Source organism: Leptonychotes weddellii, chromosome 2 (assembly GCF_054177405.1).
Source record: "Leptonychotes weddellii isolate Sample4059 chromosome 2, ASM5417740v2, whole genome shotgun sequence".
NCBI lineage: Eukaryota > Metazoa > Chordata > Mammalia > Carnivora > Phocidae > Leptonychotes > Leptonychotes weddellii.
Genome location: NC_138370.1, coordinates 34,141,612 through 34,156,038, shown reverse-complemented (window position 1 = coordinate 34,156,038; position 14,427 = coordinate 34,141,612). Strand labels below are relative to the sequence as shown.

The following is a 14,427-nucleotide window of genomic DNA, read 5'->3' as shown; positions in this document are numbered from 1 at the left end:
ATGGACTCTGAAAAACAAACTGAGGGTTCTAGAGGGGAGGGGGGTGGGAGGATGGGTTAGCCTGGTGGTGGGTATTGAGGAGGGCACATTCTGCATGGAGCACTGGGTGTTATGCACAAACAATGAATCATGGAACACTTCATCTAAAACTAATGATGTAATGTATGGGGATTAACATAAGAATTAAAAAAAAAAAAAACTCCAGTTTTATAAAGCAGTATGGAGGGAAGGATGGAGGGAGGGAAGACAAAGAAAAGAAAAATCTAAGTCAGTAGCTAGAAAAACACCCAAGAAGCAAAATTAAAACACAAACACACACAAACAAACAAACAAAAAAAACAACCTACCAGTCTGGAACTTCTACTCGAAGGATACACTCCTTCCTTTGGGGTCTGTAGGAAACAGAAATTACTGTGGCACCATTCTTAAAATTCATTTTTAAATTTCTTCTTCAACTACAGTCAAATCACCTAGGTAGTCTTACTTTCACATTCCGAATTCTTATCCTTGGAACGAGGGCTGATAAAATAAATCAATCTCGCCAATCCTACCAGAAGATTTTTACCCCAACCACTTAAAATAAAAAGAAAATACAAGGCAAGTGGCAATAACTGGAAAGGTGTGAATTCTCCCCTCCCCTTTCTTCACCAGAGGTGTTAAAAGTCCTGTCCTATTGGAGATCAGGCTAGCTTTTTCGTCCTGGCACAGGAGAGCCTAAATTCCGCAATTTGCTGCAATGCCATCAGCTCCAAGTCACCCAAGAGATGACGTTTCTGCACCTTGTCACACTGTTGTCATATGCTAGTCACTTCACAGCAACCAAAATACTTGCAGAAGTAACTCCCATCGATACCATTTTAAACTTGCCAAAGTTTGGGGAAAGCTCATTATTATAAATGAGAATACCATTACCTGCTCTCTTCCCATACAGTTACAGATGGTACTTTATATAGAATACACACATGCACGCGCACGTTCACACACACACACACTCACAAATTTTCCTAATACTCTGGGAATAAGGTCTGGAAAGCACTATAAACTTAATGGAGGAGAAAAAGTGAGGCCCAGAGAGATTACGGACTTTCCCAAAAACACAAAACTACTTAGACACAAAACTGAAATTGAGCCACATCTATCTTCAGTCTTAGAGTATTTCCCACAGTAAACAATCCAATGCACTAATACAGATCTTAAATAAAACTGACAGGCAAAATCACTAAGAAAAAAAAAAATTATGAGTTTGGAGACTCAAACAGACTTAGGCTCAGGGCTCAGCCTCGCCAAGTTATATCACCTGTCCTAGCCTCGGCTTCCTTACCTACAAATAATGAAGACCATAATACCTCCATTAAAGGGTTACAGTGAAGATTAAATAAAATTAGTCACTCAAAAATAGTGATAACTATTGAATTGTTTAAAAGATTTTGTTTTCTCTTTCCCAGAATTCTTGATTTTACAGAACAAAAATGGAAAAAAAAAAGTTCCCCACAACTCCCCAAAATAAATCCATGGGCCACATACCAATGTCTAAGGCACACACTTCATTATCCATGATAAATGCTCCAAAGAAATTTGCAGTGTTTGGGGGCAGCAGTTAATAAAAAAGTAGAACCAAGATGGCTTTGTTCATTACCTGACTGTAACACAGGTATCTAAAAGAAACCAACTAATCCCCAACTCAGAGTACCAATAACACACAGTGTGCCCCACTATACACAAGTCCAACAGCACCTCTTTAGCCATGTCTTAGAACAAACCAGAGGACAAGAGCCACCTTTTTCTATATGTCCCCCCAAACAGTATTCCATTCCAGGCTCTGAAAAGTGGAGCTATTAAAAACAAAAGCAAAAACAAAAAAACTTTTTTAACTTTCTAACATTTCTCAAGCTTATTTGACCATAAATCCTTTTGTGCTAAGAACATCTCTATTGACACCTAGAGAAATACAATTTGGAAAACCCTGACTTACTATAATGCTGTCAAATACTAGAGCAGTTTCTTGAACTTATGTTTACATTAGAAGCACCTGGGAAATTGTTACAAAGGCAACTTCTCCAACCCCACCCAAGTCCTAAAGTTTGAGAAACAATGATTTAGTTATATTTCAAATAAACCTCCCAGGTTATAACAAATTTAAAACCGTGTACCAGTAGTTTTAGAGTTGCCAGCTATCTCTCATTGTAATTACCACCAGTCCATCTCAAAGTTCAATGTCTTTAAGAGTCACCTGGAAGCTTGTTTTTAAAGAAACACATTACTGGGGCGCCTGGGTGGCTCAGTCGGTTAAGTGTCTGCCTTTGGCTCAGGTCATGATCCCACGGGCCTGGGATCGAGCCCCACGTGGGGATCCCTGCTCAGTGGGGAGTCTGCTTCTCCCTCTCCCTCTGCCTCCTCCTCCCCCCTGCTCATGCTCTGTCTCTCACTCTCTCTGTAAAATAAATCTTTAAAAAAAGAAAGAAAGAAAAAGCAAGCAAGCAAGCAAGCAAGCAAGCCCATTACTGGGCACCACCCCTAAAGACTCAGATTTGCAGGGTGCAGGCCACTTTGAGAATCACTCCTATAGCGGATATAACTAAAACGCCTCCTGGCTATAAGCATCTTCATCCTAATCATTATATTTTATAAAATAAGTAACAATTAGGATATGAATGCTGAGGGGGAAGGGAGCCCTGTTCATTGGTAAAAAACAGCTCAAAGCATTTTAATATTATTTTGAATGAAGATGCTTTCAATATTTGCTTTAAGATAAGAAACTATGATTCATTGATTCATACTTTGAACATTACTGCTTTAACTGACTGCTATCTTTCATGGACTGAGAATGACCTGTGAAAATCTGATCTCTTCCATTGCCTCCACACTGATGCCTTTAAAAGTATGGCAAGATCAGAACACCCAGCAGGATGTGTGTGGTTGGTTCGTAGCCACTTCCTTTGCTCAGATGCTGGAGTTTTTCTGCATGTTCCCTTCTTAAAACAAAATGCATTGTGATGATCGATTAATTTTGTCCATCAACTCAACTGAGCCGCAGGATGCCCAAATATGTGGTTAAACATTATTTTTGGGTGTGTCTGTGTGAGGGTGTTTCTGGAAGAAATTAACATCTAAGTTAGTGAACTCAGTAGAGCAGCTCACCCTCCTCAATATGGGTGGGTATCATCCAATCCACCGAGGGCATGAATAGAAGAAAAATTGAGTTTGACCTCTGCCTGACTGTTTGAACTAGGACATCCATCTTCTCCTGCCCTGATCACTCCTGGTTTTCAGGCCTTCAAACTCAGAATCTATACCTCTCTGGCTCCAAAGTCTTTGGATTATACCACCAGCTTTTCTGGGCCTCAAGCTTGCAGATGGCAGACTATGGAACTTCTCAGCCTCCGTAAGCCAATTCCTTAAAATAAATCCCCTCATTATATGTATCTCCTATGGATTCTGTTTTTTTGAAGAACCCTGACTATAACAGGTATACTACACACTATGAATTAGTGCAAATGTTGGATCCAAACAGAATAATATCAACAGCAATTTCCCTTCTAACCTAAGTCCAACTTCCTATAGTTCTCATCAGATGGTATGATGTCATATTACTTTATATTCCCTGTGATGTAAGAGTTTCTTTTGTACTTTTCTGTTGGGAAAATAAAATGTATCATTAAGGAAGAAAAAAGTTCTATTACATACAACTGATTCCACTAACATCTACTGTGTTATCCCTAATGTTTGGGAATGCATATCAGTCTTGGCAAAGGCCCTTTGAAAATTTTTGAAGGTTTTGTTTTTGATTTTTTAAAAATCTAATTATGTCTATATATAACCAGGGCCACTTCCATTTCCTACGTATAAGAGTGATATGAGTATTTCTATAGCCAGAAGAAGTACATCTTCTATCTTTCAAGTGTACTGTAAGTTCTAAGCTTTAAGTGCTGTAATATAACTAACATCAGCTATAACTAACAAGGAGCTCACTAACATCAGCTCATACCAAAGCGATATGAATAGTATGATGACTCTGACATTGTTTTGTACAATGTTAACATCACGGTTAAGAGCACAGGCTTAACAGATATGCCTAACCATCTACAAAGTTCCCTCATTGACATCAATTATTAAGCATCCAGACTTCACAGTAGGTACGGAGTATACAGAGATGAATAAAGAGCAAAAAAGGGAGTGAAGATGAACTTTATACAAATAACTAGAAACATGACAGAAATCATGAAGCAGTTAGTGCTTCAGTTGCAAAAGGTTACATCCTGCACAACCCTGAGCCAAAAGAAGGCATTCACCAGGTGGATAGCGATGAAAGAAAGGCTCTCCCAGCACCGGGAATGGCTATATGCAAGTTACGGAGGAGTAAAACTGCATGGCTTGTTCAGAGAACTGCAACAGGCCAGTGTCATCAGATTACAGGGCAGGAGAAGGGGAAGGAGGAGTATGAACACTCAGGCAAGGAAGCCAGACAAAGACTTAAGAAGGTAAGAAAAAGGGCCAGATTTGAGAGAGATCACTGGGTGACATTATGGAAGGTGACTGGATTACACAGATGGATTGAATGAGTTGTAATTTATAAAGTGCTTAAATGGCAGCTGGAAAGTAGTGCCATTCAAATGTTTGTTAGGAAGAGAGACTGAAGACAGGGGCTTTCAATTATTAAACTATTGCAAAGGTCCAGGCAAAAAACACAAAAGACTCAATTCAAGGTAATGAAATGGAGCTAATGAGCAGAATTGTGAGAAAATAAAAGTAGTAAAATGTTTTAACCAATTATACCTGGGAAATGAAGGAAGAAGCAGAATTGAGGTAGACTTCTGGGCTTTTGGCTTTGTACAACGTAAGGATGTCGGGTGAATAATAGTGAATTTAACCAACTTTTAGCCAAGATAAGAAATACAAGTTAGACTGTTTTAGGAAGGACAGAGATAATGCATGTGATTTTTTTTATATCAGCAATAAAATCTGATGTTTCTCATTCTTAAATCTCTTGGGTCTCATAAACTCCTTGTAAGGTGAACAGTTTATTTTTATTTTACAAGAAAAGACTCAGAGAAGTTAACAAGATTCTCTGAGTTGCATAATTTAAAAGTTACAAGCAGCAGAACTATAAGCCAAATCCTCTAGCTCCTTGGTTCAGGGTTATTTCCACTTTACATATTTGACCAGAGGAAACACATCATCCTCATACTCTAATTTTCCACTTTCCTCTTAACTAATTGTAGAAAGCAGCCTAAATTACCAAAATAACTGGTCTTTTATAATTACAAACTAGTCTTACAGTTGATGATTTTTCCATTGAAGGCTTTGTTATATGTATTTAGTAATGAGAAATGCCCACACTTAATAATACTAAAGATTCAAGTCTATTTACAAGTTACAGAAACAACCAAGTTACCACATCCAAATTTTGATAACAGAAAAAATGGTCTTACTCATGATTCTTATTTTTTTTAATTCCCCGACAAAGGCACTTTTCTTTATAATGAAAAGGCAAGGTACCTAACATCTAAAATTTTTTAAATTTTAATTTTTAAATTAATATTTAAATTTAATATTTAATTAAATAAATTTAAGTAAAATAAATTTAATAACTACATAAGGAAAAATAAAAATTCATTAAAAAACACAGAAGGAAAAAAGTTTCAAGATTATATAGTAACCCAGGAATCTTTAGATACATTCAATCACCATGGGCCTTTTCTTTCTAATCCAATCTCCATTCGTCCAGAGTTCTCCTACTATCATAGGATGGATATCATTCTCTTAAAAAAATTCCAAAGCCTACAGAATATCCCCCTACCTCCTCAGCATGATGTTCATCGCACTGTTCCTAGCACGGTGTTCTCAGTATCAGCTGATCAAGCCTCCAGACTCGGTCCCCACTGCATCCTTCCCTGTACACTATGAAGACCCTTTGCTCAGGTGAGCGTTCCCTTAGCTCCAAGTGTGCTTCGTTCTCTCTACCATATGGAAATCCACTCACTCCTCCATTCTCAATTCAAATGCCTCTATAGAGCCGACCCAAGCCTTCAAATGACTTGACTTTATAATCCCACAGCACTTTTGCTCGACCTCTAAAAGGGCACTTCTTTAATTCTGTCTTTAAATAAAATAATATGATATGAATTAAATGATGCTCTAAAGTTTGAGAGAAAATTTTTATTATAATTTTATAAACAGAAATTTTTAAAAGGCTACCATCTCACATGACCTGACTGGCAAAAAGCACAACCATTTTTCCCCTCAAAAAAAGCTCTAGAAACACCAAGCCTTAGCAATTTTCTATTGAATGAATAAGCCCTCTGGACACTGTGGACTCTGGATTCCACAAGTGCAGTAAAATGTGTTCAGGTTCTACTTGGTCTTCCCGATGATAAACCCCTGTGGCCCACATCTAAAACAGATCCATTTGGTGGTAAACCTAGCTTTACAGCAAATTTTATGCACCAAAGCTCCTGGGGATTTCTTTTAGCTATTTCCTAAGAGGACACAGAACAGATGCATACTACAATTAATTTCAAAGAATACCAGTAGACATTACCTTCTGTGATCTATGGTAAATATTTAATAAGTATCAGAGTACCCTTCGGCTATTACAGCATTAACAAATTTCATCTGTTGGCTTTTGAGGAAAAAGAAATGAGTTAACTAAAAAATTCCATGGTTGAGAAAGGAAATAAAAGGACTGCAGCATAACCTTAGCTATGTCCCTGAAGAGGCTGTATTTGTCTTTTGGGGGAACTGGCCCTACTGCTTGCAGACCTATTTCCTGTCTCAAGGTTCCTTAATCACAGACTAGATCCGTTCAACCTCAACCAGCTCTGGAAACAGAGCATGTCTTGGGGAAAATCGAATACCATTATCAGGTATGAAAAGCACCTCTAGGAGCCAAATACTGGATAAATAGCAATGCTGAAACAATGCTAGGTGGCAGCATGCTTAACAGCACAGAATACTGAGTGGAGAAACAAAACAACTCAATGGTTAAAAGCAGGCATGTGAGACCCAGACCCTGGTTCACATCCTGGCTTCATGTGCAACAGCTGTGTGAAGGTGGGCAAGTTACTTCTCTGTGCCTCAGTTTCCTCTTCTGTAAGATAGGTAAGAGTGTTACCGTCATCAAGCGCATACAACAGCATGGCTACTATTACTAGTCTGGCCCTGAAACTGGAAAGCCACATGACCTCAGGTAAGTCACTTAATATTTCAGCTACCTTGTCTGTAAAGTGAAAGGGTTAATTAAATCTGAGCCAGTGTTCAGCTCTAGAATTACTCTGAACTGAAATATAGCACCCACAACTCAAACTGCCAAAATACACAGTCTCAACTTGTTTATTAGTCATATAGTAATCTCACGTAAAATCAGCTCAATTGCTGTGTTTGTTTTTAATACCAGTTCAACATTATGTCAAACAGCAGACTGCCTAAGAAAGACATAGTACGAATAAATGAGACATAGAAAATAAAAACCAAAAATATATTTGGTCTTCCTTTATATTCAGTTCTGGTTCACAGTTTATAATTTATTTTTTTTTAAGATTTTATTTATTTGAGAGAGAGAGCGAGCGAGCGGGGGGAGAGGGGGGCAGACAGAGAGAGTGGAGGGGGGCAGCCGGAGAGAGTGGAGAGGGAGAAGAAAGCTATCCACTGAGCAGGGAGCCAGATGTGGGGCTTGATCCCAGGACTCAGGGATCATGACCTGAGCTGAAGACAGACACTTAACCAACTGAGTCACCCAGGCGCCCCACAGTTTTTAATTTATAATAGAGTATGATAATACATGAAAAAGACGCATAGGAAGACGAGTTTAACTTGAAGAACATTGAAACCATATGATAATTTTTCATTCACTGCTGGAAATGTTTTCATAAACTGGTACTATCCAGGCTCACAAAAGCAAACCTTCCTTTCTTTTGACAACAAAAGAGCACCAAATACTACATTTTTGTAGACATTCCTGTTTTTTCTGTTGCCTTTTTTCACTCAGGCTTCTTAAATATGGTCTTTCTTGTAGGTGGGGTTCCTGAACTTTATGAGGCAGCTGCCATTTTAGAGGATGTAAAAGTCCAGTAGCTGCACTACTTCAACCCTGGAGAGCAAATAAATTAAAGGGGAAAAGCATAAAGTACAGGGTTATATTTTCCTTCATGTCCAAGGGTATACAAGGGTATACAGAATTCATCCGTGTATGAAACGGCCTTCCACATTCCTCAAAACTCTTAATTCAGACTCCAGTAACAGAAGACAGGCCTTCCCTTCAGTTCTGCATAGGTTCAGATCCAGGTACAACTAAATGTTTCTGACACAGGCATACGCTGTCCCTACCCCTTTTCAACTCCACCAACTTCCCTCTTGCTACTACTGTTGCTAATCCAGGCAGCTCCCTGCAGTATCTTACTGATAAACTCACTGATAAGCGTGCCAAGCACTATCCTCCATTCCCCTTTTAATCATTAATTTAGGAAGCATTTACTGGGTGAGAACTTTTATGTATCAGACACAATGGTCAATAAGGCAGATACAAGATACACTCTCTGGCATTGCAGTTTGAGGTTACAGTTGAATAGCTGTAACAATTTTTAAAATGCATGATTTCAAAAATTACAATGTTATTTTTAAAAATATTTTATTTATTTATTTGTTTGTTTATTTATTTGACAGAGAGAGAGAGAGAAAGAGCCCATAAGTAGGGGGAGTAGCAGAGGGAAAGGGAGAAGCAGGGCCTCCACTGGGCAGGGAGCCCGATGTGGGACTTGATCCCAGGACCCTGGGATCATGACCTGAGCCAAAGGCAGATGCTTAACTGACTGAGCCACCAAGGTGCCCCTAAAAATTACAATGTTATTTTAAAGAAAATACCAGGTGCATTAGGAATACATGATTGGACACAACTTAGTCTAAGGATATCAGCCTTCCTAGAGAAAGTAATACTGAAGCTGACCCTGAGGACAAGGATGCTAAGAGTGGGGCAAAAGAACAGGAAAACCCAATGCACAAGAAGAAAACATAGTTAAGAAAGCAAAAATTCACTATGGTTGAAGTTATGGGGTGGAAGTGGGAGGTATGCAGAACACAGAGCTGGCAAAAGAGGAAGCTAGAGAGGCATGCAACTGCTACATTATGAAGGTTTCCTGCTGACATCAGCATCAAAACACTTTCTATTCCATTTAAGGTGTATTTCTCAATTTTCCATAATAATAGTAGACCAGAAACAGAAAACTAAATCCATCAGAAAACTAAGTCCATGACATGCTATATTAGCAAGCATAATATGTTAATGGGAGGGATCATATGTGCATTTTAACAGGGACTTTCTAGAGACAGTGGTTGGACCAGAAATAGTGTAGCAAGTGAAATGTTCAGGCTCTAAGACAAGGCAGTGGAAAAAAACTGAGGGTCAAGACCCATTTTCCACTAGTTTCATTTACTTATATGTTCCCAGAGCATTCTAATCAGAATTATCCCTAACAAAATACAAAAGTATAAGACATGCCCTACAGTTCAATACAACTATTATTATCCTCATCCTAAAAGATCTACCACAAAATAAATGAAAGAAGAAAGGAAGAGATGAAGGTAGAAATAAAGTGATTAATACTTATATATTAAAATTCTCCACATGTAAAGCCCAAAAGTATCAAGTAAAAAAGTTATCAGAACTAGTATGAGCCAGCCTGCCTGAGATGGTCAATTATAAAATAAAAATATTTTTAAAATAGCTTTAATAAACCATAAAGGAGCAACTAGAAAACATAACTGAAAAAAAAATCCTACTTATAATAAGAATAAAATTTATAAAGTAGCTAGGAATAAACTTAAAAGCACAGAACTAAAATAAAGCTATAAAACTTTGCTAAGAGAAAAAAAAAGATGAGTACTAAATAAAGACTATACTCCTGGAATGAAAATGGCAAAGATAATCATTTCTCAAATTCCTCTAAAATTTAACACAATTCAGGGGGCACATAAAAAATAAAACCATCAAGAACTAGAAGAAAATATAGCTAAATGTAAAATTTCCTCACAGAGAAGGTATTTCTCAACATTACACCAGCAGAAATCATGTTTTAACTGACAGATTTAATTACATGGCAAAAACACCAAGCAAAAGAAAAATGATAAATGGACAGAAAAACACCCATAAGATAAAGACAACACTAGCCTACATATGTAAAGGACTTCTACGGACCCAAAAGAGATAAATGAACACAACAAATCAAAAAATGGGCAAAGGACACTGTACTGAACATTCTAGTTGCTGTGTCTCTCCTAGAGGAGCTGTTTCATCCACAGTGCCTGGAAAGAACAGGCCCCAAGTACCTCAACTCCCATCGTGATCACTGCTGACTGAACACGAAGTGAAACTGAGCCAATCGATTGCTCACTCCTAGAAATCTGGGACACAGATATCCATGGCACTCAGATGATGAAGGGTACCTGAACTGAAGGGTCACGTTAAAGTAGAGGCTGAACTAAGTGACATGGCAAGCCAAAGCCAGATGGAATAAAGAGTTACGGGAGAGCAAAGAGGCCTGGAGGAAAGGGAAATGCAGGATGTAAAGAAAAGCAGGAGAGTCACGATGAGGGAAGGAGGCTGACTCTCCAGTTCCTGTCTCTGGGAGGTATGACTGTCCTTTGTATTCTATTACCCGAGATAAACCAGAGTGCCTGTGATATCAGTCCAATAAAACCTTCTTGTAGGTTTTCAGTCCACTACACCCAGGGCCCAGACCAAAACAGACATGAGCAAATAATTCACAAAAAAGGATAAAAAGATCAGAATTAAACGTGACAAAATGCTCATACAAAAAATAAGTTATCAAAGAAGTATAGGTTAAGGTACTCAGATAGTTTCTTTAGCTATTCAACTGGAAAAGATAAGAAAGGACTGAGATAACTGCACAGCGGGGTATGGGAGGAAATACGGACAACTCATACACTGGAGGGAGGAATGTAAACTGTAAAGTTTCTAGTTTCTGTAAGACTTATAAACTATATAGCCTAAGAATCCGAAATTACACTTTTAAGCATTTAGTTTAAGGAAATAATGATAAACATGCACAAAAAATTACTTAAGAATATTTACTACAGTACTATTTATAATAACACAAAAGAAACAAACTCAAAGATTACTTAAATCCGTGTTTCTCAAACATCATTCATCACTTTCATGATTTTTATATATACCCCTTCACCACATGTACTGATTTACTTGACATTACTCCTTAAGTCAGCTCATGATTTTTATTTAACCTACTCTTCCGACAAGGTTTTACTGAGTGCCCTATGCCAGGAACTGTTGTAGGCGCTGGAAATTAAGCAATGACTAAAGCAGACAAAAATCCCTACCCTAGTGGTGCTTACATTTTAGTGTAAATAACATATACAGCATGTTGGTGACATGGTTAGGGAGAAAAAATAAAGCAGGCAAGGGGAATATGAGGCTTTGTGGGGAAAGGGGTTAGAATTTTAGAGAAGGTAGCCAGGTAAATGCTCACTAGAAAGACCTGAAGTGAAGGGACTGGCCATGAGGCAGAGAGAGAGCATTCCAGGAAGATGGAATAACAAGGGCAAAGGAAGAGGTGGAAACATGTCTGGTGTGTTCAAAGAAGGGCAAAGAAGCCAATGTGAGTGAAGCAAAGTGAGTATAAGAGTGAATGGAGATGAGATCATAAAGGTATGGGGTGCAGACATGGGGTATATTTTGTAAGGACTTACACATCATGGTAAGGATTCTGGCTTCTGCTCTGAGATGAGAAGCCAACAGAGATTGAAAAAAGACTGAAGTGGGACACTCGTTAAAAGGATATTGTAGGGGCACCTGGGTGGCTCAGTCGTTAAGCATCTGCCTTCGGCTCAGGTCATGATCCCAGGGTCCTGGGATCGAGCCCCACATCGGGCTCCCTGCTCTGCGGGAAGCCTGCTTCTCCCACTCCCCCTGCTTGTGTTCCCTCTCTCACTGTCTCTCTCTCTCTGTCAAATAAAATCTTTAAAAAAAAAAAAAAGGATATTGTAATAAACCATTGTGACGTGGATCATTTGGATCATGATGGCATTTGGAATGGTGAAAGAATTTAATTTTAATATATTTTGAAGGTAGAGCTGACCAAATTGCCGGTGTGCTAGATATTAAAGACCCAGTGAAATCACCTAAGGAGTAAGGCAATGAAGAGGTGCTGAGGACTCCCAACAACTAAAGGTCTTTCACAGTAATTGTAACCATGAAATCACAGATTTGATGTGCTAGTTATAATTTTTTTTTTTAAAGATTTTATTTATTTATTTGAGAGAGAGAATGAGAGAGAGAGAGAGCACATGAGAGGGGGGAGGGTCAGAGGGAGAAGCAGGCTCCCCGCTGAGCAGGGAGCCCGATGCGGGACTCGATCCCGGGACTCCAGGATCATGACCTGAGCCAAAGGCAGTCGCTTAACCAACTGAGCCACCCAGGCGCCCCTAGTTATAATTTTGTAATACATATTAGAATATATACTTATTAACGAAACATACTCATTCACATATTTTCTACAATATCTCATATACCATGAATAGTGTCTGCACCAAACTTGGGGAAATGCTATCTAAATGAACTTGATATATTCTGTGCACATGTGTGCACATGCACACACACGTTGAAAATGCATATACCAAAACGGCAACAGCACTAATTCCTTGGTGGTAGAGTAATAGATTGTTTTCTTCTTTGTGTTTTTCAGGTTGTCTTCAATGAATATATACTTTACTTCTGAAATTGTCTTCTATGAATAAATACTTTCCTTTTAGAATTAGATTCCTTTTTAAGTGGTTGGATTTTTAATATACATGCAAGTGTTATTCAAATTAAGTTCTTTGACTTATCAAACTCAACAGCCAAAAAACAAAACAAAACAAACAAAAAAAACAGTCAAGAAATGGGAAGAAGACATACAAATGGCCAACAGACACATGAAAAAATGCTCCACATCACTTGGCATCAGGGAAATATAAATCAAAACCACAATGAGATCCTACTTCACACCAGTCTGAATGGCTAAAATGAACAACCTAGGAAACAATAGATGTTGGCAAGGACATGGAGGAGGGGAAATCTCTTAGACTGCTGGTGGGAATGCAAACTGGTGCAGTCACTCCTCAAAACAGTATGGAAGTTTCTCAAAAGGTGAAAAATAGAGCTACCCTATGACCCAGCAATTGCACTACTAGGTATTTATCCAAAGGATACAAACATAGTGATTCAAAGGCGCACATGCACCCCAATGTTTATAGCAGCAATGTCCACAACAGCCAAACTATGGAAAGAGCCCAGATGTCTATCAACAGATGAATGGATAAAGATGTGGTATATATATATGGCAATATATATTTTATAATATATTATTAATAATATATAATTATATTATATTACTCAGCCATCAAAAAGAATGAAACCTTGCCATGTGCAGCGACATGGATGGAACCAGAGGGTATTATGCTAAGCGAAGTAAGTCAGTCAGAGAAAGACAAACACCATATGATTTCACTCATATGTGGAATTTAAGAAACAAAACAGATGAACATAGGGGAAGGGAAGGAAAAATAAAATAAGACAGAAACAGAGAGGGAGGCAAATCAGCACTGGGTGTTTTATGCAACTGATGAATCACTAAATTCTACCTCTGAAACTAATAAAAAAAAATTAAGTTCTTTGGTTTCTGCTTTGATCTGATGGGTAAGGCTTTTAGCTACATATCCAGGACAGAAAGAAACTAGGAGACCTTCAAGGTGGGAGTGGGGATTATGCTCAGAAACAAAAAACAGAAGCCCAGATAGTAGTGGTATACATAATACTACCAGTAGCAGACACAGATAGTATACATAATCTTAAAACTCCAGTGGACAGCATTTCATGTGCAAAAATCAAGGTCCAGAAAGTAGAAGACAGAGAGCAAGTACAAGATGCTCTTGAATCAGCCATGAACAAGTTCTTGGGCACTTGTTGGACCAGGGGCCCAGCTCTACCAAGAGCTTCTTCACTGCTTTATGGTAAACAAGTCTTCTTGACACATGCCAATACCATAATACCATATTTTAATTAATGTCATTTAAATTACCCAGGGGGTGCCTGGGTGGCTCAGTCAGTTAAGCAGCTGCCTTCGGCTCAGGTCATGATCCTGGAGTCCCCGGATCGAGCCCCGCGTCGAGGCTCCCTGATCAGTGGGGAGTCTGCTTCTCCCTCTCCCTCTGCTCTTCCCCCCTCCCACTCATTCTCTCTCACTCGCTCACTCTCAAATAAATAAAATCTAAAAAAATAAAAAATTAGAAACAAAAAATAAAACATTACCAAGGTAAAATAAACCCAGGTTTGCCTACATAGAGTTCAAGAGGAGTAAGAGAGCAAGTTCAATGAAAGTCAGAGTGGTCTCCAGAAGAAAGTGACCATGCTTTCCCTCTCCA

General features: G+C 38.6%; 1 protein-coding gene across 7 annotated transcripts in view; it reads right to left on the bottom strand.

The window, feature by feature from the left end:
• PSD3 (pleckstrin and Sec7 domain containing 3) overlaps positions 1-14,427 on the bottom strand; it is a 542,217-nt gene that overhangs the window by 201,797 nt on the left and 325,993 nt on the right. For 5 of the 7 annotated variants that reach the window (XM_081809790.1, XM_081809797.1, XM_081809802.1 and 2 more), the window contains one exon: positions 348-392. The exons of 1 other annotated variant lie outside the window; for it this stretch is intronic. In XM_081809790.1, coding sequence (XP_081665916.1) covers positions 348-392 — 45 coding nt within the window. Of the gene's footprint in view, positions 1-347; positions 393-4,773; positions 4,795-14,427 lie in introns of those variants that run through there. One more of the 7 variants, XM_081809830.1, reaches the window with a different exon arrangement.